At 45.2% G+C, this 25,210-nt stretch overlaps 1 protein-coding gene across 1 annotated transcript in view; it reads left to right on the forward strand.

Annotated features, from left to right (window-relative positions):
- Positions 1 to 14,452, forward strand: part of RHEB (Ras homolog, mTORC1 binding) — a 53,533-nt gene extending 39,081 nt beyond the window's left edge. Inside the window, exons 4-8 of the mRNA XM_033194620.1 lie at positions 3,821 to 3,903; positions 8,542 to 8,598; positions 8,712 to 8,759; positions 9,518 to 9,599; positions 13,951 to 14,452. Of these exons, the coding sequence (XP_033050511.1) occupies positions 3,821 to 3,903; positions 8,542 to 8,598; positions 8,712 to 8,759; positions 9,518 to 9,599; positions 13,951 to 14,043 (363 nt within the window). The 3' untranslated portion in view covers positions 14,044 to 14,452. The remainder of the gene's footprint in view (positions 1 to 3,820; positions 3,904 to 8,541; positions 8,599 to 8,711; positions 8,760 to 9,517; positions 9,600 to 13,950) is intronic.
- Positions 14,453 to 25,210: the final 10,758 nt, after the last annotated feature.

Here is a 25,210-nt window from a genome sequence, read left to right on the forward strand (position 1 = left end):
GGCATGTCCTGCCGTAGTTTCACCCTTCGTTCTGTTGAAAACTGAATGAGAACAAAACTCAGATGTTTACTGCTCCAAGAGCTGCTTTATAAATTGCATACATACAGGGCTAGTTCTGGGATTAAGACTGGTAGTAGTAGGGTAAGATGATTAAGAGGCTAATTATTTTAAAAGTACTCTGTAGTAAATTTGTTCACTAGCTGCTTCCACATTTCAGGAATGAAATTGCATGCAGTGAATTGCTGCATAGCGGTATTTGTTAGCAAGTTCTATTTACTACTTAGTGGTTTATGTCAGTACATCCATACCACTATGCTTTAATAGTGGTTTAATTGCCGACCTAGGAATGATGATGAACATAGTTAAATACAGATTGATTATTTTTAGACTGCATGAAATATTTTGGTTTTGCCCAATATTAGGCTGAGAGCATGTACCCTAAATGAATTTTGGGGTAAGAATGTGAAGTATCAAAAAAAAAAAAAAAAAAGCAGCCTCTTCTGTATTATATACCCGTTTATGCCTAGTGTTCCGTTATTGGAACGCTAAGCTTATGGAAGTTATTTATATCCTACTGATCAAGGTCACCAAGGTCTGATTTTTCATTTAAAAAAAAGAAAAAGTGCAACCTCCGGCATAAATTGGTTAATAACTTAGATTCACACCTGTAATCCGAGCACCTTAGGAGGCCGGGGCGGGTGGATCACTTTCGGTCAGGAGTTTGAAACCAGCCTGACCAACATGGTGAAACTCTGTCTCTACTAAAACTACAAAATTAGCCAGATGTGGTGGCACATGCCTGTAATCCCAGCTACTTGGGAGGCCGAGGCAGGAGAATTGCTTGAACCCAGGAGGCAGAGGTTGCAGTGACCCGAGATTGCACCATTGCACTCCAGCCTGGGCAACGAGAGCGAAACTCCGTCTCAAAAAATAAATAAATAAATAATAATAATAATAATTAAAATTGATTCAGTGACAGTCCATCTTATAATGTAACCAAATTTGCTATTTTGAAAATTAAGTTTAATTTTTAAAAAATAGGTGTAATGCACATGGTACAAAAATAAATAGTGGAAAAATGTGTAAATAGTAAAACTTAAGACGTTCCTATCCTAGCTATCTAACCCCCCACCCCTGCCAGCAACCCCATTTACCAGTTTCTAGTATATGCCTCTAGGATACTTGATACATGAATATGCAAATAGAGTTTTAAGCTTGGTTTGTTTTTTTTTCTTCCTTTTTACACAAAGAGTAATACATCTCCATCTTGGAGATTATTCCGTATCAGTACCTATGGCCTCTCTTTTCCCCAAGGCCGCATAATATCCAGTTGTTGGGATATATATTGTAAGTTAACTGCTGATCAACAGTTGGACTGTTGCCCGTCTTGCTACCATCAGCAATCCCTTAATGAACGTCCCAGACGTTGTTTTACACGTAGGGTAATGATGCACATAGGAAAACTTCCTGGATGTGGGCTGTCATAGGGTTACAGTTCATGTTCTTGCCAGCAGTGAATGAGAGTGTCTGTTTCCCTACACCCTCAACAGCACTATGTGTTAACCAAACGTTTTGGTACTTGCCAATCTGATAGGTAAAAAATAGCATCCCAGTGTACTTTTAATAATGCATTTTTCTTCTTAGGAGGGGCTTTGATTTTTTCCTGTGTTGGAAGATGTTTGTATTTCTTTTCCCCCTATGAATTATCCTGTCTGTGTACTTTGCCTTTTTTTTTCTATTGGGTGGTTAGTCTTTGCATGTTGATGTGAGATTCCCCCTCGATATGTGAAGAAATTAGCATTTTGTATATGATCTGAGATGCACACTTTTGTTTTCAGTTCGTCTTTTATTTATGGTTTTTGTTTGAGAGGTTTGCAACCATGAAGAACTTTTTTATTTATGACTCTTTTTTAACCGATAATATGTGTTAAGTTCTCGCATCTGTTGTGCACATCGTTTTTATCTTTAAATCTTTGCTTCGTCTGGAATATGTTTTTGCCGAGGTGTGAATTGGAGATCCAGCTTAGCCATTCATCCCCAGGTGTCCCTCTACGCTCAGTTGAGGGTTACTTTTGGTCCTCACTGATTGAAATGCCAATATTATCATGTACCTCATTCTCATATCTATCAGGTCTTTCTAGATTTTTCAGTCTGTTGTATTTGTGAGCCAGTACAGTATTATTTTATGAGAGCTTTATGGTTTCTACTCACCTGCCCTCCCAATTTCTACTATATGGCTATTATTCTTTCTCAGAAAGTAGACTTTAAAGGCCGGACACAGTGGCTCACACCTCTAATCCTTTGGGAGGCCAAGGCAAGCGGATCACCTGAGGTCAGGGATTCAAGAGCAGCCTGGCCAACGTGGTGAAATCCCGTCTCTACTGAAAATGCAGAAATGAACCAGGTGTGGTGGTGTAGCCTGTAGTCCCAGCTACTCAGGAGGCTGAAGCAGGAGAATCGCTTGAACCTGAGAGGTGGAGGTTGCAGTGAGCTGAGACAGCGCCATTGCACTCCAGCCTGGGCAACAAGAGCAAAACTACATCTCAAAAGAAAAAAAAAAAATCAGAATTATATCAGCTGGGGCCTCTTTCTTCCATTATATCTTCTAACTGGTGGTTTTTCACTCAGTGCTTCTTAGACATAACTACTTTTTTCTGTTTCCACATTTTCCCTTTAGGGAAAACAGAATTTTAACTTTGAACCTACTCTTGCTGAGCTAGTGATTACAATCATTTGGGATCTTGTTTTTAATCTTATTTATTATATCAAAGAATTTATAGTAAAACTTAATTTTATTTGTCTTTTTTCTTTTTTTTTTTCTTTAAAGAACTTTACCACAGTGCAGTAATTCTGGGCTGTCGTAAACAGCGGTTATAACCATACTGTAAGTTTACAAAAGTAATAGACGGCTGCTTAATCTGCTGGTACCATGATGGGATTTTTCCATAATAGTGCTTGGGACGCGTATTATGTTGACAATTTAGTTTCACCTAAGAATGAAATGTTTGTACCAGACAGTAGTAGCGTGTACTGTTGAAAACTGCACTGACATCAGAACTTTCTGTATGCTTTAATACGTATATAAAGCAAGGTTTCATAATGTTGCTTTATAAAACTAAAGGACTGCTATGCTGTTGCATAATAGGTACCTTTCTCTTTAATTCCTGGAATTGCTCAGTAAATAACTCTCTTGGTCCCCAAAAGTCTGAATACCTCAATTGAATCTGGTGTTTTGATCCTCTTTTGTCTTTCTCTCTCTCTCTCTGTCTTTCTCTTTCTCTCTCTCCCCATCCCTGCCTCCCTCCCTTCCTTCTCCTCCCCCCCGCCCCCAGATGCTATTGGCACCCTTCTAGCAACCTGTAGATTGAAGCTCAGGTCATTGTGACTGACATGCAGAGAATAAATTAAATAATAGGACAGTTTCAAGTATAAAAACGCAGATTTATGGAATAAATCAGCAGGATGTATAAATGTCCTGAGGTCTGGAAGATTCTGGACTTAGTCATGCTCATCCCTTGTTTTGAGATCACAGAGCCAATCATCTTTGTGTTCCATCCATCCTCTTCTGCCAGGAGTTATGGAGGTCATCAGACTTTCTCCTAAAGTTCTAGAACAGCTAGTCATTTTTAAACATTGGCTTGAACCACATTATCACCTCCAAGCCATTCTTAAAGCTTCAGTGTGTAGGCTGTTTCTGGCATAATATTGTAATCCACTCTGTGTCTACTTTGATTTCTTCAGGTAATACATGAAAAACTTTGGGTGAAGGTTGTTTGTGATACTGTATGAAGACTACTCAAATATAATTTTTTTTCCACAGGATGAATATTCTATCTTTCCTCAGACCTACTCCATAGATATTAATGGCTATATTCTTGTGTATTCTGTTACATCAATCAAAAGGTAAGGCTCCTGCTGCCTGCTTGAGTTTATTTGCTACTCATAGATAGCATTGATCCCTTTAAAGGGCTATGCTGGAATTATTAATAGTGACAATTAGAATTAGTAGGCTACATGTTTTTTTAGTGATTTTCTTGTGGAGCAACTGGGTTGTTGGGGGAAAACATGGCCCACTAAATGTTCTGTTAGTTGCATCAATAGGATAAAAGGCTCTTTCTTACCTCGAGCTGCCTGGAAAAATAGTGGTTCAGCATGATCTAAGCTTTTCTGTTAATTGAAATGGGAAATGCCTAAATTGATTTTACTTTGTGTGTGTTTTTACCGTATTAAGGTGAACTAGACTTTCTAATAAAATGTTGAGGGTTTGGGTTTGTTCAATATCTTATTCTTTGAATTTATGAAATAAGACCTTTTGGTAATAGAGTCTCTCTTTACTACATAAAAACAGAGCCATTATTTGTATAAATAAGAATGAATGTCGGTTCCTTTAGCTACATATTTCCTGTCATCTCTTATTGGGGGATGGCATGTGTTATCAGGAGGAGCAGTGGTCTGTGTCTGTTAACAGAACAGCTGGCTGTATACAGCAGCGGAGCTCTGGGCATTGGTGACAGCTTATGTTTGAAGACTTTATGAAAATATCAGTGCCAGTGGAGGGCGTTTGGTGGCTACCTAGCATCTATTGAGTGTGTGCAACACGTTAGGGAGTTTGTTATGCTCTTTGCCTACATACGATACATGACCTATTTCATCATTACCTTAAACAATCCTTCATCAGAGATGTTTTATATCCCACTTTACATAGAAAGAAACTGAGTGACAGAGCTAAAGCAACTTGCCCAGGGCTACATAATGACATTGCTGGGATTCATAGCCATCTCTCCAGTTCCACAGTCAAGGCTGACACTGTCCAATAGAACTTACTGCGGTGATAGAAGTGTTTGCTATTTGTTCCGCAGGTGGCTGTTTAAATTAACTAAAAATGAAAAATTCATACTCCCTCGGTTACAGTAGCCCCATTTCAGGTGCTCAGTAGCCGCGTGTGGCTGGAGGCCACCATGTTGGCCAGTGTCTGGGTTCCTTACCCCACATACTCCACTGCCAGTGAAAATTCAGCCTGCAGCTCTGCGAGTGTGTTGTTTAACATTTTTCTCCATGGCAGAGAAACATATTTAGGGTGTTGAGTTCTAGCTATAAAATGTTTGAGTACCGTTCTCGGCTATTCTTTTTTTTTTTTTTTTTTTTTTTGAGACGGAGTCTCGCTCTGTCGCCCAGGCTGGAGTGCAGTGGCCGGATCTCAGCTCACTGCAAGCTCCGCCTCCCAGGTTCACGCCATTCTCCTGCCTCAGCCTCCCAAGCAGCTGGGACTACAGGCGCCCACCACCATGCGCGGCTAGTTTTTTGTATTTTTTAGTAGAGACGGGGTTTCACCGTGTTAGCCAGGATGGTCTCGGTCTCCTGACCTCGTGATCCACCCATCTCGGCCTCCCAAAGTGCTGGGATTACAGGCTTGAGCCACCGCACCCGGCCTGTTCTCGGCTATTCTTATAAACAGACGCCATACTGTCAGTCCCTGAGAAAGTTTACACCTGAATCAAAACTAAATACCAAAATTATGTGTTCCTTAAGGAAAATTGGGAAACTGTGAAAAACAGAAAGTTGGGGTAATCATTCTTGATCTCATTACCTAAGCATAGATACTGAGACTATCTTGGTATATGTTTTTTCTGGTCTTTGTTTTAGTCTGCATGGATTGTTTTAACATCCTTTTATTTGCTCTCTGAATGCTGTTTTATGGTTTATATTTTCCATATTTTTATATTTTTACTTACCATGTAATATATATTTTTCCATATTACCAAGTGTTTGAAATAGTAAATAGCTTTATAATATTTCATGTTCAACAATAGATGGATATCTCTCTTCCTGTTTTAATGTATTCATATTCTTGTCACTAAAAGCAATGCTTAGATGGATTTTATGCTTAAAACTACAGTGTACATAGTATTTGGAAACATGATTGTTTTCTTACCTTCTTACACGAACACTTTAAATAGTAAAAATATTGGCCATTTTTGTACAAAGATTTTCTTAATTTCAGTTGTATATTTTTTAAATGTACTTATTGTATATATAACTCATGTTAAGCTCTCGTTTGCTCGATAAATTCTAAGATTTTCTATTTCAGCGCCTGCCATGTGTAAGGCCTTGTCCAGAACAAATTTAATGTACCACTAATCTAATGAATGTTGGAAGTTCATGTTTGTTTATGAATTACCATTGTTTTACTAATTTACTTGAAAAACATGATTCAAAAATTGTTTTGTTGTTGGTAAGTATAATTTTATTCTAGCTAATTTTTAGAAAATAATGTTGGTGTTTTTCACCAACATTACAAATTGTTACTTTGAGGCATCAAAATAGTAGGTAGAAAATCTTCTTAGTGCTTCCACTGATTTTTTTTAATCTCCTTTGGTGGACACAAATTAGATGACATTATAGAATCAAGTTGAAAACATAGCATGTGTCACTGGGGAAATTGAAAAATACGTTGATCTGGATTATAAATATGAAAACGTGCTCACCAAGGACCTCATGTATTGGAGAAAACATTGGCCTAGTGCAAAGCAGAGGACAAAAACCTTGATACTGTGTCCTCTCAGTGGTACTGTTGCAAGTTTTGACCAAGTTTCTCCTTACTAAAAATGGGTGTGTTTTGTTTTGTTGTATGCCTTTTGCCTTAGTAGCTCGTAGTTTAATGAGCATTCTCAAATCTCAAACATGAGTGTGAGAAGAGTGGTGTTTTGTTTTTTAGAAGTCTATATGCTGAATACACAAATATTTATGAATATACAAGAAATATGTCAGTAAAACTTTCTGAATCAACCAGTTTGATTCAGAAAATCAGTGATCTCAAGAAACTTAGCCACTTAGAACAGTACACATTTATGATCTCACAGATTTGTGGATCAGGAATTTGGGCGTGTCCTAGCTGTGTCCTCTACTTCAGTCTCTCGCAGCCGCAGGGTGAGTGTCAGCAGGGGCTGCAGTCCCATCTGACTTCAAAAGGGACATCCCGTCACCTTTGCCATATTCTGTTCGTTAGATGCACGTCATTATGTCCATGCAGGGAGATGACACACAGTGTGGCCCCTAGGAGAGCGTGAGCTCTGGGAGCTGGCTCCAAGCTGCCTGCCACACAGTCCCAGTTCTTTCAGCCATTTCTCACATGACAGGGGTACTGTATTTTTGCCCAAGTGGCGACACTTTTAAATGTAGGCAAATACAGCAGGCGGAGGAAAACGTGGTTCTGTAATGTAACCGCAGGCACGGTGGCTCATGCCTGTAATCCCACACTTTGGGAGGCCGAGGCAGGCGGATCACGAGGTCAGAAGTTTGAGACCAGCCTGGCCAACATGGTGAAACCCTGTCTCTACTAAAAATACAAAAATTAGCCTGGCATGGTGGTGGGCACCTGCAGTCCCAGCTGCTCAGGAGGCTGAGGCAGGAGAATTGCTTGAATCCAGGAGGCAGAGGTTGCAGTGACCTGAGTTTTATGCCACTACATTCCAACCTGGGTGACAGAGCAAGACTCCATCTCAAAAAAAAAAAAAAAAAAAAAGGGACATTTGAGGAAAGACTTGAAGCAAGGGATCCCTAGGGAAGGAACATACCAGGCACACGGAGGGTGACTTCAGAGGCCCTGGCGGTGTTAAAGGAATGGCAGCAGGCCAGTGCAGCTCAGACAAAACAGAAGAGGGGGCAGACGGGAATGGAGGCAGAAGTCAGGGTTTGAGAGTAACTGGGGCGGAGTAGAGATGGCCGCCTATCAGAGGACGTTGAATGAGACACTGTCCATCTGCTGCAGCCGGGTCCTCTGGTTGCTGTGCTGAGCAGGGGTGGCAGGGAAGGGTTGGGGCTGTAGCGGTGATGCAGGCAGTCTTGGGCCAGGAATTTCACATCTCGGTGGCAGCTGTGGCAGGGAGTGAGAAGCCATCAGATTCTAGGTAGGATTTGAACGCAGAGCCAGTGATGTGCTGGCTAATGTTCGCATGGGTTTTTTGGGGGAGGGTGGGAAATGGTTTGTGGCTATTTGTCAGCAGTCAGTGGTATAAATAATCCTACTATGGCAGATTTCGAGTGATCATTGTGACATCTCAGATGCCCTTCCCAGTGAGAGCCACCTTCAACCTGGAGTCATCGGCTTATTGATCTGATAGAAAGCCAAGAGAGATTGGCATCACCCAGAGAATGTATGTACCTAGGAAAGAAAACAGGAACAGGCTGAGTGCACTAGGGCACTCTAGGAAAAGCTGTTCAAGTTGTAATGTAAACAGTTGGTTCTTTGCTGAATAAGTTGGGTGATGAAAAATTGCATTTATGTGGTTTGTCAGCCCAGTGGTAGGCTTTCCATTTGAATGCCTTACCTGTTTCACTTTGAATATCCTCAGTCAGGGTTACTCAGTGTCAGATGTGTGCACATGTGAACGGATTGCTAGGAAAAAACAAGACTTCTTTGTGTTTAGTTTATGTTAAAATGGTGAGTCTGTGACATTTTACATTTTGCAGCTGTCAACATAACATACATTTAAAAACTTCAACATTAAAATGGATGTCTAATTTATACTTTTTGTTTTATAGTTTTGAAGTGATTAAAGTTATCCATGGCAAATTGTTGGATATGGTGGGGAAAGTACAGTAAGTAGCACCATTTTATCTGTTTGTTAGAGAAACTTCTTATAATAGTATCTTCTGAGCAGTACAATCTGGCACTATTTTGCTTTGTTTTGTTTTGTTTTTCTTTTAAATAGAATACCTATTATGTTGGTTGGGAATAAGAAAGACCTGCATATGGAAAGGTATGTAGCTTTTAAATCATTAGTGATTTATAAAGTCAAGTCTTAAGATGATTTAGTCACTGAAGTGTCATTTTAATTATTGTTCTGATATCAAGAATATTTTTAGCTGTGGCATTTCTTACCTGTTCAGAGATGTTAATGGTCGTGTGAAGCAGAAGCAAAAGTGCAATAGAAATCTCACATTCCTCTAGAAAAGAGAGAGCAAACTTTATAGGAAACTACCTTTAGGTTATCTACCACCTTGCGTAGAGCAAATTCTAAAAAGACGTAGTGCTCGTTTATGCAGCAAGTGGTTTTTGAGTACCAGGGTTTGGGATTACAGTGGGGAGCAAAGGAGGCAGATGTCCCATGCCCAGGCAGCTTCATGTCAGAGAGTAAGAGACTCTACAGCCTGCACGCAAGAGAATTGAGCTTTCAGGCCCTTTCACAATTTCCCCTGGCCTTGGGTGCTTAAAACCTAGCTGTAAAATAGTCAATTGTTACAGATACGGGAGTACTGGAAAATAGGATCATGTTCTCTGAGCTGGAAGGTTTGCTGGAGCAGGGATAATCCCATAAGGCAATGTCTATTCTGTTCCCCAGCTCAGGCGTAATTGAAACACTCCTGTGTTACATTCTCGATGCTAATGTTAGGCCAGGGCATGGTTCTGCTTCATGCGAAAGAAATTGACCAAAATGGAGCCTGTTTCAAAATCAATTATAGATATTTTATGTAATGAAGAGCTAAGTACTTTAACTAGAATTTTATTTTCCTTTAGGGTTATCAGTTATGAAGAAGGGAAAGCTTTGGCAGAATCTTGGAATGCAGCTTTTTTGGAATCTTCTGCTAAAGAAAATCAGGTAACAGAGTCTATAAACCTCATTTTGCATTGCGTTCTCATCACTCACAGGGATGTGTTCCTTGCAGTTGGCATTTGACCTCTGTCTTGATCACTCCTGTGTAACATTTGGCCTTCCAGAACATTTTTAATAGCAAGCTTTGTGTTGCTTTAGGAAGATACTACTTAGGTGTTTATAAACTCAGTAAATATTCTACTTACAGTGGAATCTAGGATATTTGTAGGATAAACAAACTATTAGTAAGGGAAATACTACCTTTTGTAAACATGTATTTTTGTTTTGTATTAATAACTGATACAGAAATAAGTCCATGCAGGAAAAAAAAAAAGAATTATATCATTAGCACTAATTTTTAACTGTACCTACCCCCTGGCTTTTTTTTTCTGTTAGATAAAACCGGGTCAGACATATGTGTTAATTTTTAACATAGAAATGATTAAGAACCGGCCGGGTGCAGTGGCTCAAGCCTGTAATCCCAGCACTTTGGGAGGCCGAGGCGGGCAGATCACGAGGTCAGGAGATCGAGATCATCCTGGCTAACATGGTGAAACCCCGTCTCTACTAAAAATACAGAAAATTAGCTGGGCATGGTGGCGGGCGCCTGTAGTCCCAGCTACTCAGGAGGCTGAGGCAGGAGAATGGCGTGAACCTAGGAGGCGGAGCTTGCAGTGAGCCGAGATGGCGCCACTGCAGTCCAGCCTGGGCGACACAGCGAGACTCCGTCTCAAAAAAAAAAAAAAAAAGAAATGATTAAGAACCATCTTATAAGCATTTAGTACCAATTTCACCCTGCAGATGTACCTTCGAAGGCATGTTCTGGGAAGTATGTAGATTCTGCTTCAGGAGGCTTCACAATCCTGTATGAACCTTTTTCTTCCATTGCTTTAATTTAGACCCCCAGCACCAAACTTATCTCCCGCCCCCAGTGCATTTTTCATCTATATATTTCTCTTTGCTGCCCTTAGCTTTCTAAAGACACACATCTGATGGTACCGTCCTCTACTCAGAAACTGTCAGTGAACTGCCCTTTCTCTGTAGAACCTTCGCCTGGTCCTGAGTACAGTCAGTGATTTGTTCTTTTCTAGTTTCTTCTCTCACCACATTCTTATACTTTCAATCACATCAAACTGCTCCCTTCCTTAAACACATCATCTCCTGTCCACCCCACTTTCTCTTTTTTTGAGACGGAGTCTCGCTCTGTCACCCAGGCTGGAGTGCAGTGGCTGGATCTCAGCTCACTGCAAGCTCCGCCTCCCGGGTTTATGCCATTCTCCTGCCTCAGCCTCCCGAGTAGCTGGGACTACAGGCGCCCGCCACCTCGCCTGGTTAGGTTTTTTTTTGTATTTTTTTTAGTAGAGACGGGGTTTCACCGTGTTAGCCAGGATGGTCTCGATCTCCTGACCTCGTGATCCGCCCGTCTCGGCCTCCCAAAGTGCTGGGATTACAGGCTTGAGCCACCGCGCCCGGCCTCACTCCACTTTCAAAATGTCTCACCTTTCCTCATGCTCCCCTCTGGTTTAAAATAACCCTTCTCTAAGTATCTACTTATATTCATGTAGGGTTTTATATTTTGAATGTGTTTTCAACATGTGGCAGTGTTTGATCCTCAGGTAAGATGACTCGGTTTTCATTTCTCTGAGGAAACTCTAGTGTAGTAAGGTGGTGCCTCCTCCCTGGGAGGGCCGGGAGCCAGCAGCTTTGGCACTCTTCCTTCCCTGCTCCACCCCTCTCGCCATGACAGAGGTTCGTAGTCCTCAAGGCCCCACCTAGATTTCACCTTCTTGTTGACCCCCTTTGGATCCATCCAGCTGAAAGAAACTGTGGTTTCTTCTCTTAGCCCCCTTAATTTATTCTGAGATCTGAGTCGGTATCATTTACATAAATATCCTTTATAATGTTCAGCACGGTGTGTTAGTATCCAGTGGGTTATCTGTCAGCCCAGGTATCCCGTATTAGTCAAATTGGCTTCGTCCTGTGTTGGGATATGGAGGGATAGTGAATCCATCCTGTGCTGGGATATGGAGGGATAGTGAATCCGTGTGGTCATGTCCTCTTATGTGCGGATGAAAAAAATGAATAAACAGATCTGTGTAATTGGTTCCCAAGTTCCAGATAGCAAGGGATTTATTGAAGTCAGCTCAAGTTTCTGAGTGTAGACAGAATTCAAATAAGAATTGAGATAGTTAAGAGATACCTATATTTTAAAAATTGAATTAAATCAGTCATCTATTGAGTGCCCACGGACTGTATCCCTCAGATCATGTAGCTGAACCGCCTGATTTTAGAAGTGAGGAAATTAAGTTTCAGAGAGGTTAAATGACTTCTAAGATCACCCATGGCCGGGCGCGGTGGCTCAAGCCTGTAATCCCAGCACTTTGGGAGGCCGAGGCGGGCGGATCACGAAGTCAGGAGATCGAGACCATCCTGGCTAACACGGTGAAACCCCATCTCTACTAAAAAAATACAAAAAAAAAACTAGCCGGGCGAGGTGGCGGGCGCCTGTAGTCCCAGCTACTCGGGAGGCTGAGGCAGGAGAATGGCGTAAACCCGGGAGGCGGAGCTTGCAGTGAGCTGAGATCCAGCCACTGCACTCCAGCCTGGGTGACAGAGCGAGACTCCGTCTCAAAAAAAAAAAAAAATCACCCACTACCTTAGGTGGTGTAAGAACTAAGACTGAATTGTAAATCTCATCCACATCTAGTCCTTTTTTCTCTACACACTGCTTCCTGTCAATCAGGTGATCCGAAGCCGGTGACCTAGATTAGACAAGCCGGGTGAGACCTGGGGTTGCCTTCGGTTAACTAGGAGGACAGACACCTCATTCATAGCAATAGGACAGAAGGCTGAGGATGGGAGCCCACATTCAAGTGGGTGGGTCAGCTTGGTGGACGGAGGATGTGGAGTTCTTTGATGAATGTGGCTTCTGTTTTCCAGTGAAGTGTGTAAAACAAGGTTTTCAGCTGAGCGTGAGGATGGGGAACATTTGAGGAGAAGAGACAAGGCATGAATCCTTTCTCTGGGGAGTGCCCAGCCCCAGGGATGCAGTTGGGTGGCTAGGCAGCACCAAGCGTCTGTCCCAGGTTCCTGGTCACGGGTATGAGGTCCGTAGTCAGCGGTGTGTGTTTTCCCTGGGCAGCGTTTACTGTGTGGCCGCGGGCACCATGCCGGTGACAGTTGGTAGGGGAGGGAGTTGAAGTACAGTGGCGCCATGGTGGCCTGCGGAGTCTGAGCTGACCGAGAGGGAAAGGAACAGCAAGAAATGGTTAAGGGTCGTGGGAGATGTAATAATAGGGTCAACACATCAGGCCTCTGTGGGGCTGAGAATTGTTGCTTCGGGATAGCTAGAGAAAAAGAGCTGGCAAGGTGGTTTGGTGGGACACTGGCAGTTGGTGTGTTGTCATTTCGTGGGATACGGGAAGTCACTGGAGTGATCGGGGAGGGGGATTCTTGGTGATTAGGAGAACTGGGCACTTCCCGTGCGGCTTCTGAGAACAGGGGCAGGTTTTCATGACCACAGGACTGCATTTTTTAAAGGACAGGGTCGGGGAGTCACGGTGGCTCAGGCCTGTTGTCGTGGTGCATAAGGAGGCGAGGCTGGGCGTTCGCGGTCAGCCCGGGCAACATAGAAACCTCCAATCTGTATAACAAAAAAAAAAAAAAAAAAGACAAGATCTGACAGTTCTTCTCTCCCCTCAGTGGAAGAAGAGTTCCTGCCACAAGTGGCCATGATTCCTCTTTGTGGTGAAGGACTGGTGGAGTTGACCCTGGGCTGAGGCTAAGGGCAGGAAGACGGGCAGGAGGGGAGAGGCCAGGAGATAGGGAGGGCAGTTTGTGGATTGACATGGCCGAGAATTATACCGCAGAGGTGTCGGAGGCTGGCATCATGGCATCTCGGGAGCACGGAGGGTGCCTCCCCGACTCGAGGCCTCTTGGAGTCAAGGATGTGAGAGGCAAGGGCTGCTGGGAGAGCGTGTCCCATGGGAATGGAGGGAAGATAGCGCCAGAAGTGAAGAGGGACTCTGAGGTCCAGAGGACACTGGGGTGGTGGTCGTGGGGTGGAGTGGGACAGGAGATGGTGGTGAGTCCAGGAGTGAGGACTCTTCGGGCCTCTCCTGGTGCCTGAAGAAAACAGGGTCAAAAGCACAATGGGAGGCTGGTTAGGGTCTGGGTCAGGAGGGGTGGACAGTGGCCTTACTGGGCGTCGGGGGGCCCTGAAGTTCTGGGGCTCACCAGAACCCCTCCTCCTCCACCAGCAGGAGGGCCAGGCAAGTGGCACACCCTCCTCAGTCCGGGAAGTAGTCTCGGAGTCCAGCTTCACACTAACACTGTGATTGGGTTTCTTTCTCTTCAGACTGCTGTTGATGTTTTTAGAAGGATAATTTTGGAGGCAGAAAAAATGGACGGGGCAGCTTCACAAGGCAAGTCTTCATGCTCGGTGATGTGATTCTGCTGCGAAGCTCGAGGACACTGGGAATATATTCTACCTGAAGAAGGAAACTGCCCGTTCTCCTTGAAGATCAACTACGCTTCTTTCTTCTTCTGTTAACCGGAAAGATATCATTTGGGTCAGAGCTCCCCTCCCTTCAGATTATGTTAACTCTGAGTCTGTCCAAATGAGTTCACTTCCATTTTCAAATTTTAAGCAATCATATTTTCAATTTATATATTGTATTTCTTAATATTATGACCAAGAATTTTATCGGCATTAATTTTTCAGTGTAGTTTGTTGTTTAAAATAATGTAATCATCAAAATGATGCATATTGTTACACTACTATTAACTAGGCTTCAATATATCAGTGTTTATTTCATTGTGTTAATGTATACTTGTAAATAAAATAGCTGCAAACCTCAGTCCTTTGTGCTACTTGATGTGGCTTTCAAAGAAGAGAAGCCTTGTCCTGAGTTTCTTACTTGGCTTCAGGAAGGCCCCAGGTTGGATTCCAGAAACCAGTGACGATGTGGCCACAGGAGGAGGTGTGCTGATGTGGCTGCTGACCATGGACTCCCTGCACAGTGACGGGCAGGTGTTGAGGCTGGGTTACAGCTGATTGAAGCTGAGTGGCTCTGGCGGGGGTCTGTGAGGGGAATTCCTCCCCAGTGATCACATTCTCTCCTTCCATCCTCAGATCCCCAAACCTTGACTGAAATGCTCCGTGGTTGGGAGCCTGGTCAAGGAGGAGGAGCTGCTGAGAGGCATTGTTCACCCTTGCTCATAGCTTAGCTTGATGTCTGTGTCAGACAGGAGACGATTGAGAAAACACCCCTGCCTGTCACTGTCCTAGAACACCCCAGAGTTTAGTGATCTGTGTCAGAGTCTCGGGAGCCTCCTTCAGACCCGGACGACGGGCCTCCCTCTCTCCAAGGAGCAACTATAAAGGAGAAGAGGGATTTCATGTGCCTGGTGGCTGTTACCTTGTCTGTAAGTCAAACTTGGAGTTGAGCAGTGCTTTTTAAATGATTCCCTTTTGCAGCTAAAATTTCACAGGGCTATTTCTAATACGTAAGCAAATGTTACCATTGACTTTATTAACAAAATATAGTTTTGCTTTGCAGTTGATTGTTAATGAAAAATTATGTTCTTAAAACACATGTCATTCATTTGGATCTTTTAAATATTTTTGCCTCATTTGTCATTTCAGGATGACATTTCTGCCTTAGAAGACCTCCACCAAACACCTTTTTAAAGCCAGGGTCTCGCTGTGTCACCCAGACTAGAGTGCAGATCATAGCCTCAAACTCTTGGGCTCAAGCGTAAGTGATCTTCCTGAGTAGCTGGGATTACAGGCCTGAGCCATTATGCCTGGCCAAATAATCACCTTTTAAATAAAAATAAATTTTAACAACACAGTATTGTTACTACCTGAGTTATTCTTAGGACTAAAAATGTGTGAACACTAAGCAGGAAATGGGGACCTAGTTCATCCAGTTACGTCTATGTGAATGGAACCTTACAACCGCATATTGTACTAGAAACTGAAGTTCAACTCAACTCTCCTGGGGTGGTCCTTTAAGGACTGGACCTCCTGATTGGAGGGAGCATATTATCATTTCTGTATGTGGTGTAGTGCACACATTCCTTCAGATACGCCCTGAGTACCTGCCATGTACCAGACACTGTTCTGCGTGCCATGAACACAGCAGAGAAACCCGCACCCCTGTGCCGCGTAAATCCTGCACTAAATCTTGGAGATGCCACACAGGGTAAGCCCCAGTCCAGCTGCCCACGGCAGCAATCGCAAGAAGACAGTTGACTCCTTTACTTGATAGTTTGAGCATTAGTGTTTTTGTTGTTTTGTTTTGTTTGTTTGTTTGTTTGTTTTGAGATGGAGTTTTGCTTTTATTCCCCAGGCTGGAGTGCAATGACACAATCTTGGCTCACTGCAACCTCTGCCTCCCAGGTTCAGGCAGTTCCCCTGTCTCAGCATCCCAAGTAGCTGGGATTACAGGCGCTTGCCACCATGCCCAGCTAATTTTTGTATTTTTAGTAGAGACAGGATTTCATAATATTGCTCAGGCTGGTCTTGAACTCCTGACCTCAGGTGATCTGCCCACGTTGGCCTCCCAAACTGCTGGGATTACAGGCGTGAGCCACTGCGCCTGGCCAGAGCATTAGTCTTACAGTCGGTGATAAAACATTGTCACTGGGCATGATGCATGTGTCTGTAGTCCTGGCTACTCGGAAGGCCGAGGTGGGAGATTGCTGGAGCCCACCCATTCTGGACTGTAGTATGCAGTGCTAATCCTGTGTGTACACTGAGTTCGGCATCAATATGGTGACCTGGGAGCTAGGGACCACCAGGTTGCCTAAGGAAGGGTGAACCCGTCCAACCTGGAAACAGCAGTCAGAACTCCTGTGCTGATTAGCAGTGGGAGCATGGCTGTAAGTAGCCACTGCCCTCCAGCCTAGCAACACAGCCAGACCTGTCTCTTAAAATTGTGTTGTAAAAGGTAATGCTTTTCTTTGTGGTACGTAAGTGTAGTCTTAGATTTATTGAAATACAGGAAGTGCAACTGTAAAACTATATCCAAAATACTTTGCAGTTCAGAATTTTAAAATACAAATTATAAAATCACATTACAAATTAAAATTAATGTGATAGAATTTTGCTAAAACTAAATTGTCCATCCACTCTGGACATCTCTCCCCAGTGGTTCACCGGAGATGCTCTTGCCTGAATGGCTTCTCACCTGCTTGTCACCAAATCTAATAGGCAGTTTCTGGTTGTTTTCTTGACCTCTCTGTAGCATTCCACACAGTTCACCGCCATCTCCCCTGTGCCGTTACCCCACCGTCCCCTGGCCGGCCTGCCAGCTCTGCTGGTGCATCAGTCTCCTCGGCTGTTTTGTATCAAACCTCTCAGCAGGCCTTTTCTCTTGCCCACACCCTCCGCGTTGATATTCTTCAAGCATAGCTTTAACTCTGTGTAGCCAGAAGAGTCCAAAATGTCTCCCACCTTGACCTCTTTGGGCTCCAGGCTGACTTGACAGACTCTCCTACTTGGCTGTTTTGTAGGCATCTCAGGTTGACTATGTCCAAAAATCAAGAACCGAATTCTTGATTTTCCTTGGAAACCTCGTCCTCCCTTAGACTTAGCGTTTCAGGAAATGACACCATTATTCACTGGGTCCGTATGAAAACTAGCAATCTGGGAGCTGTTCTTTCTCCATTCTCTCATACTCCTCATCCACTCCATCAACAAATCCTAAGGGCCTTGCCTTCAAAAATCTACCTTGTATTTTGTCCATTTTTGTCTCCACTGTGTCTTGGTCTGCCATGGCACACCCTCTTAGCCCCTACACCCCAGCCAAAGCCAGCTTGTAAAAATAGTATCACGTAGTTCCTTTGCCTAAAATCCTTCCGTGATGATGGTGCCAAATCTGTGTGTCCCAGCCTCAAGACAGCATGACCTTGCTGCTGCTTAGCTCAACCCTGTCTAGTCAGTGGCCTTGGTCAGTTTCCGGAGCCAGAAAGCTCTCTTAGCCATGGGGGTTTCCGGGGCTCTTCCCTTTGCCTTGGACACCCCTTCCTGAGACTTCTCAGCCTTCAGAGCTCAACATTCTCTCTTCTCAGGGGCTTCTAGGATGGCCTGAAGCACCCCTCTATTTGAATCTATTCAAGCACTCCCGTCTTACATGGTACAGCATGTGTCATAACTGATCATCACTTTTGTTCCTTGTATTGTGTATCACTCAACTAGATTTGGCTGGAGTGGAGACAGTGTCTGTCTCAGACATCTTGGATTCCAAGCTCCTCCTAGCACAGAGCCTATGAAATACTTTCTACTGTGCCATTTTAATTTCCTTGTGGTTTCTGTGTATGTAAGTTATGAGCAGTTGCCCTGGGAATTACAGTTAACATCTTAATTTATTATAATACTCTAGTTAAGATTCATACCAACTTAATTTCAATAGCATACAAAAGCTTGGCTCCAGTTCCTCTCTCATTTGTGCTGTTGTCATGCAAATGACATATATATATTATATGCCCATCAGCACAGGCTTACAATTTGCTTATGAAGTTGCCTTTTAAATCAAATAGAGAAAAGAAGTTGCAATAAAAAAATACATTGATGTTGTCTTTTCTACATGCCTATGTGGTTGCCTTTACAGGTGCCCATTATTACTCCTCATTTGGATTCAAGTTACTGTCTAGTGTCCTTTTCTTTCAGCCTGAAAGACTCCTTTGGTATATTTTGTAGAGCAGGTCTCCTAGCAATGGGTTATCTCGGGTTTTGTTTATCTGGGAATGTCTTCTTTATTTTTCAAGGATAGTCTTTTTGGGTATAAAAGTTGGGGGTAGAGTTTTGCTGTCAGCACTTCTACTCATCCAACTTATTCAGGTATTTCCTGAGCAGCACTCAGCCCTGAGCCTGCAGGCTCTTGTGTAACCCCAGAAACAATGGCTTCTCAGGCCCCCCTGTGGGCTCCTCATTTTCCAGTTTTTGTTAGCTTGTTGTTTGCCCCAGAGTCAACCAAATTGCTGCTGATTGTTTTGACAAACAATCCCTGTTTTGACAAGCAATCCCTGACACCCCAGGGAGAAAGTGCTGGGTGAGCCGAGCTCAAGAGTCAGGTCACAGGCTAGCCTTGCAGGTAGGACCACCAGACCAGGCAAATGAGGTCACTGAGCTCCAACCTCAACTTGACCCTTCCTGTGGCTGCTAAGCTGCTGAGTTTTATGGGGATTGCTGCTGTTGCTTTCAAGGCTACCAGGGAGCTTGGGGGCAGAGGATTGGAGGGCTGTGAATAGGGCAAGTAAAAATGCCACAATGCTTGCTGCTCCGAGATTTGGCCAATTTCCTTCAACACTCCCTGGATTATGAGCCTTTAGTTAATTTCCAGAGCTCTGGAAACGTTTATTTATTTGGACAGTTTTTGCCAGTGTTCTCATTGTGTTCCTGGGGTCTGATGGGTGTTGCTGCTGAATGAATGAGCAGAGGAGCCTTTGTAGGGTACCACCTGGGCAGGTTCTTTTGAATTTAGCCTGCACCTGTTGCTGTGTGGTTAAAATTCCCCACCATGTATACAGTGTATTGTGCTGCCATTTGACCTGTCGTTATTGAGTCCATCTGTCACCAGCTCCTAACAAGGAAGGGCTGCTCCTGCTCAGCGCCCTCTGCCATTGCTAATGTAAACAGACTGAGATCATAGCTGTACCCACAGGTCTAGAAGTCATTCAGATGCCCCAGAATATGCCACTGCCTCATAGCGATGTTTGTAGAGGTCTGGGCTCTCAAGGAAACATCTGTAGTGCCCGTGGGCTGCTGCCCCAGTCTGAGAGGTGTGCACACTGCTGCCTTGCCCGTGCCAGAGCCTCCTCAGCAGAGCCTGAGGTTCCAGGAGGTGTGTGCGCTCGCAGAAGCCTCTGGATGCTGTGGTTACTCTGCCCACGCTGCCTAGCAATCCTTGAACCAGGATGCCTTCAAAGCATTCCTTGGGAGTTTCCAGAACCATTCCACCTCCTTACTCTCCCCCAAGAAGGGAACGTTTTATATTAAGAAAAGAAAAACAAAAACAGAATTTTCGTGTTGCCCATCCTCCCTACCTCAGTGACTTTCTAGAGGGCAACAGAATGGCCAGGTGAGAGCTGCTGTGGGGTTAGAACTGGAAAGAATCAGATCTAATTTAACATCCTTGTTTTCAGAGCATGGAACTCGAGGTCCAGAGAGGTCAAGGGGCAGCTAGTCTCCAGATCCCCTACTTAGTCCGTGTTTCCACCACACCACATTGGGACAAAGCCCATGAGCCGGATGTCCACAGGGAACCCCAATCAGAGCTTCACCCCTAGTCAGGGACAAAGACTTGGAACATTCCAGTCCTGGCCCCCTCTGCAGCTAATATGAACCTTTGGGCAACTCCGTTATATTTTGTGATCTTACCTCTTTTATTTGTAAAGCTTCCCTTCACCAGGGATTGTTGTCACAGCCAAGAGTATGAACACCCTGGATGTTTCCAAAGTGCTACAGAAGCACCAAGCCACAGTCCTGAGGATGGGTGTGTGCACCTCAGACTGCCAGCTGGAGCTCTCACCTGGTGTCAGGGTCCCCGCAGGTTTCTGCAGCTTCATGAGCACCCATGGTTGTATGTCTGCTGCAGCAGTTGGTGCTGTGAGTGGCTCCGGAATCCTGCAGTGCTGCCATCTTATTCCTGGTCTACACATCCAAAGAAGCAATACGGAACATCACGATTTACCCCAGCAAACGAGTTTACCAAATCCGAGAAAAAATATTTCATTCCAGTCTGGCCCAAGGCATCAAGGATAGTATGATCTACTCAGAACTACCAACACGGTGACGCAAGGATTGCAGGCCCGCCCTCGTTCTCACGACCATCATGCTGAAGATTGGCTGTGTGGTGTCACTATGGGTCCCCAGAGCTCAGTCCCACACCTGCCCAGCCAGACCCTGTGGCAGCACGGCAGATTGTGTCATGGCCAGGGAGGCTGCTGACATGCCCAGTCAGCTTCTGAGCAGTGGGACCTCAGCTCCTCATCTCTGAAGAAGAGGGTCGCCTGGGAGACAGCTCCGAAGGTCCCCCCAGCTCCCACATCTGCCACAATCTAGGAAACAGTCTTGGATTAGTAGTTTCACAGGAAACAGCACAGGATTCGGGAACTACTGTGGCCTCGGCCGCCGAGACCTTTCACCCAGTTCCTCCTACTGCCCAAGAAAGTCCCAGGCAGAGCTGTGCCTCCTGATTTATTCCCTACAAGAACACAGCAGCCAGCTGGCAGGCTCCCGCGGGGAGAGAGCCTCTGCCTGCACCGCGTGGCTGCCGCCTGGCGTTCTGTATGTCCCTCCACTCGCCTCCTGCGCCTACCATCATCAGATCAGCAAGGAATTCAAGCGCATCAGCACAGGACTCTGCGGCTGCTTTACAGGGCGCGGTTGACGAGGGTGATATGTGCTGAACTTTACCCTAAAAGGCTCAAGCAGGAGGACAGCAGGGAGTTACAACTGGAGCAGTGGAAGGTCACATTCCTTAGCTCTGACGTCGGGATTTTTATTATCCCATAACAGAAATTGTTCCGAGGCGCAACCTTTTCTGTGTCTGGGTCATTGTGTAAAGTTGTAGAATGGCAGTAACAGCTCTAAGCCAGCGCAGCCGCCTGGCTCGGCAGTTACCACACATTCGCGTGTGTCAGAGTGACCTGGATGGCTCGCTGACACAGGCTAGCCTCCCCCGCACAGTCCCTGATTGTGGAGTCCCCATCAGATGCAGGACGTCTGCATTTCTCCCAAGTCCCAGGGAGCCTGCTGCTGCTGCTGCTGCTGCGGGCTCAGGGGCTGCATTTTGAGAAGCATTGGCTTGGACAATAATGGCACAGGGCTCTTATTGTCTGAATTAGGAGGGAGCATGGGCCGGAGTGACAGGACTGTGGGATCGCAGAGGTGGCCGGGCCACTAACCACCCCCTGGGGACTGGGACTGAGGGGGGCTGTGGGTTGAATTGTGTCCCCGCAAAAGGCATGTTGAAGTCTTCATTCCCAGCACCTGTGAATGTGACTCTTTGGAAATAGGGTCATTACCAATGAACAAGTTAAAGTGAGGACATACTGGATTAGGTCAGACCCTAAACCAATGGCTGGTGTCCTTAGAACAGTGGTCCCTGACCTTTTTGGCACCAGGGACTGGTTTTGTGGAAGACAATTTTTCCACGGACTGGAGTTGAGGGGATGGTTTCAGGATGAAACTGTTCCATCTTAGATCATGAGGCATTAGATTCTCATAAGGAGCACGCAACCTAGGTCCCTCGCATGCACGGTTCATAATAGGCTTCGTGCTCCCAGGAGAATCTGAAGCCACCACTGATGTGACAGGAGACGGAGCTCAGGTGGTAATGCTTGCTTGCCCCCGCTCACTTCCTGCTGTATGGCCCAGTTCCTAATAGGCCACAGACCAGGCCAGTCCATGGCCTGGGGGTTGGGACCCCTGCCTTATAAGAAACATAAATTTGGACACAGGCAGAGACTGGAACACCAAGGACTGCCAGCACTACCAGGAGCCAGGAGAGGCCTGGAGCAGGTTCTTCTCTGAGCCTCCGAGAAGAAACCAACCCCCCAGCACCTCGATTTCAGACTTCCGGCCCCCAGAACAAGAGAATACGTCTCTCGTTGTAAGACACCCAGTTTGGGTTACTTTGTTATGGCAGCCCCAGGAGGCAAAAACAGAGAGTTCCTTCAGTGTGTGGCTTGCAGTTGTTTCTTGTTTTTGTGTCTGTGGGAGAGAGAGACAGAGTTTCGCTCTTGTCGCCCAGGCTGGAGTACAATGGCGCAATCTCGGCTCACTGCCTCCTGGGTTCAAGCGATTCTCCTGTCTCAGCCTCCTGAGTAGCTGGGATTACAGGTGCCTGCCACCACACCCAGCTAATTTGTATTTTTAGTAGAGACAGAGTTTCACCATGTTGGCCAGGCTGGTCTTGAACTCCTGACCTCAGGTGATCCATCCGCTTTGGCTTCCCAAAGTGCTGGGATTATAGGCGTGAGCCACCACTCCTAGCTGTGGCTTGCAGTTTTAAGACCAAGACAGCCCCTGGCAAACCAGGGCAAGAAAGGATAAGGAGCCCAGATGACAGCTAGCCAGCACATTCATGTTTACAAAGGAGGAAAGCGATGCTCAAAGAAATTGTGATCTGCCAAGAGTCGCCAGTGATAGAGTTTGGATGTGTGTTGCCTCCGAATCTCATGCTGAAATGTGATTCCCAAGGTTAGAGGTGGGGCCTGGCGGGAGGTGTTTGAGTCATGGAGGTGGATTCCTCATGAATGGTTTGATGCTGTTCTCATGTTAATGAGTGAGTTCTCACTCTGCATTCATGCAAGACCTGGTTGTTAAAAAGAGTCGGGGTTCCCCTCCCAATTCCATCTCTCTTGCTCCCTCTCACCATATATGCTGGCTTCCCTTCACCTTCTGCCAGGATTGGAAGCTTCCTGAAGCCCTTACCAGAAGCAGATGCCAACACTGCTTTGTGTACAGCTTGCAGAACTGTGAGCCAAATAAACCTCTTTTCTTTATAAATTACCCAGGCTCAGGTATTCCTTTATAGCAGTGCAAATTGTCTAATACAGAAAATTGGTACTGAGGAGGAGGGTGTTGCTATAAAGATGCCTGAAGGTGTGGAAGTGGCTTTGGAGCTAAGTAATGGGAAGAGGTAGAAGAGTTTGAAGATGCTCAGAAGACAGGAAGACAAGGGGAACGTTTGGAACTTCTTAGAAACTTGTTAACTGGTTGTGACCAAAATGATGATAGAAATATAGACAGTGAAGGCCAGAATGATGAGATCTCAGGTGGAAATGAGGAACTTATTGGGAACTGGAGCAAAGGTCACCCTTTACACGTCAGCAGAGCTTGGCTGCATTGTGTCCAAGTCCTGGGAATCTAGAAGTTTGAACTTAAGAGTGATGACCTAGGGTATCTGGTGGAAGAAATTTCTAAGCAGCAAAGCTTTCAAGATGTGGTGTGGTTGCATCTCCCAGCCTACGCTCAGATATGGGAATAAGGAAATGACTTAAAGTTAAAACATATTTAAAAGGGAAGCAGAGTGTAAAAATTTGCAAAACTTGCAGCCTAGCCTTGTGGTAAAGAAGGGAAAGCATTTCCAGGAGAGGAATTGAAAGGAGCTGAAGCAACCACTTGCTAGAGAGATTCGCATGACTAAAGGGGAGCCAAGTGCTAATGGTCAAATGGGAAAGGACCTCAAAGCCACTGCAGAAGTCTTTAGGATGATAGCCCCTTCCATCAGAGGCCCAGAGGCCTAGAAGGAAAGAAAGGTTTTGTGGGCCAGGCCCAAGGCCTCTGCTGCCCTGTTCAGCCTCAGAACAGTGTTCCCCACATCCCTGGCACCCCAGCTCCAGCGTTGGCTCAAAGGGCCCCAGGTACAGCTTAGGCCACCACTTCCGAGGGCACAAGTTGTAAGCCTTGGCGGTTTCCTTGTGGTATTAAGTCTTCAGGTGCACAGAGTGCAAAAGTGAAGGAGGCTTGGCAGCTTCCACCTAGATTTCCACCCAGAGTCCCTGCAGAGAGAATACTAAGGCAATGCTGAGCAGAAATGTAAGACGGACCCTCCACATGGAGTCCCCACTGGGGTACTGCCTAGTGGACCTGTGGAAATGAGGCCACCACCCTCCAGACCCTAGGATGGTAGAGCCACCAGCAGCTTGCCTAGAGAAGTTACAGGCACTCAAGTCCAACCTGGAGAGCAGCTATGGGGGATGCAATCCGCAGAGTCGCAGGGGCAGAGCTGCTCAGGGCCATGGGAGCCCACCCCTCACACCAGTGTGCCCAGGATGCAGGACATGGAGTCAGGGAGATTATGTTAGTGCTTTCAAGGTTTCATGTCTATCCTGCTGGGTTTCGGACTGTGTAGGGCCTGTTCCCTATTTCTTTTGGCCAGTTTCTCCCTTTTGGAATGGGAATCACTACCTAGTGCCTGTACCACTATTGTATCTTGGAAGAAAATTGTTTTTTATTTTACAGGCTTATAGGTGGAAGGAATTTGCCTTGAGTCTCTGATGCGACTTTGGACTTGGGACTTTTAAGTTAATACTAGAAAGTCAAGACTTCAGGGGACCATGGAGAAGGGATGATTGTATTTTGCAATGTGTGAAAAACATGAGATTTGGGGTGTCGGGGGTGGAATGATATGGTTTGAATGTGTGTCCTCTCCAAATCTCATGCTGAAATGTGATCCCCAGTGTTGGAGGGGGGCCTGGTGGAAGGTGTTTTGGTCATAGGGGAGGATCCCTCATGAATGGTTTGGTACCTTCCTCACAGTAATGAGTGAGTTTTCATTCTGAGTTCACACGTGATCCGGTTATTAAAATGAGTCAGGGACCTCCCCGTCTCTCTTGCTTCCGCTTGCCATGGGGTACACTGGCTCCCCTTCATCTCGCACCGTGATTGGAAGCTTCCCGAGGCCCTCACCAGAGGCAGATGCCAACGCTATGCTTCTTGTACAGCCTGAACCAAATAAACCATGAACCAAATAAAGCTCTTTTTTTTTTAATAAATTACCCAGTCTCGGGTATTCCTTTATAGCACTGCCAACAGACTAACGCAGCCAGAAAATCCATGTTACAACCAAGACGAGAACCCACGTTTTCTAACAGCTGGA

The sequence above is a fragment of the Trachypithecus francoisi genome, unplaced genomic scaffold (genome assembly GCF_009764315.1).
Source record: "Trachypithecus francoisi isolate TF-2019V2 unplaced genomic scaffold, Tfra_2.0 Lachesis_group4, whole genome shotgun sequence".
Classification (NCBI taxonomy): Eukaryota; Metazoa; Chordata; class Mammalia; order Primates; family Cercopithecidae; genus Trachypithecus; species Trachypithecus francoisi.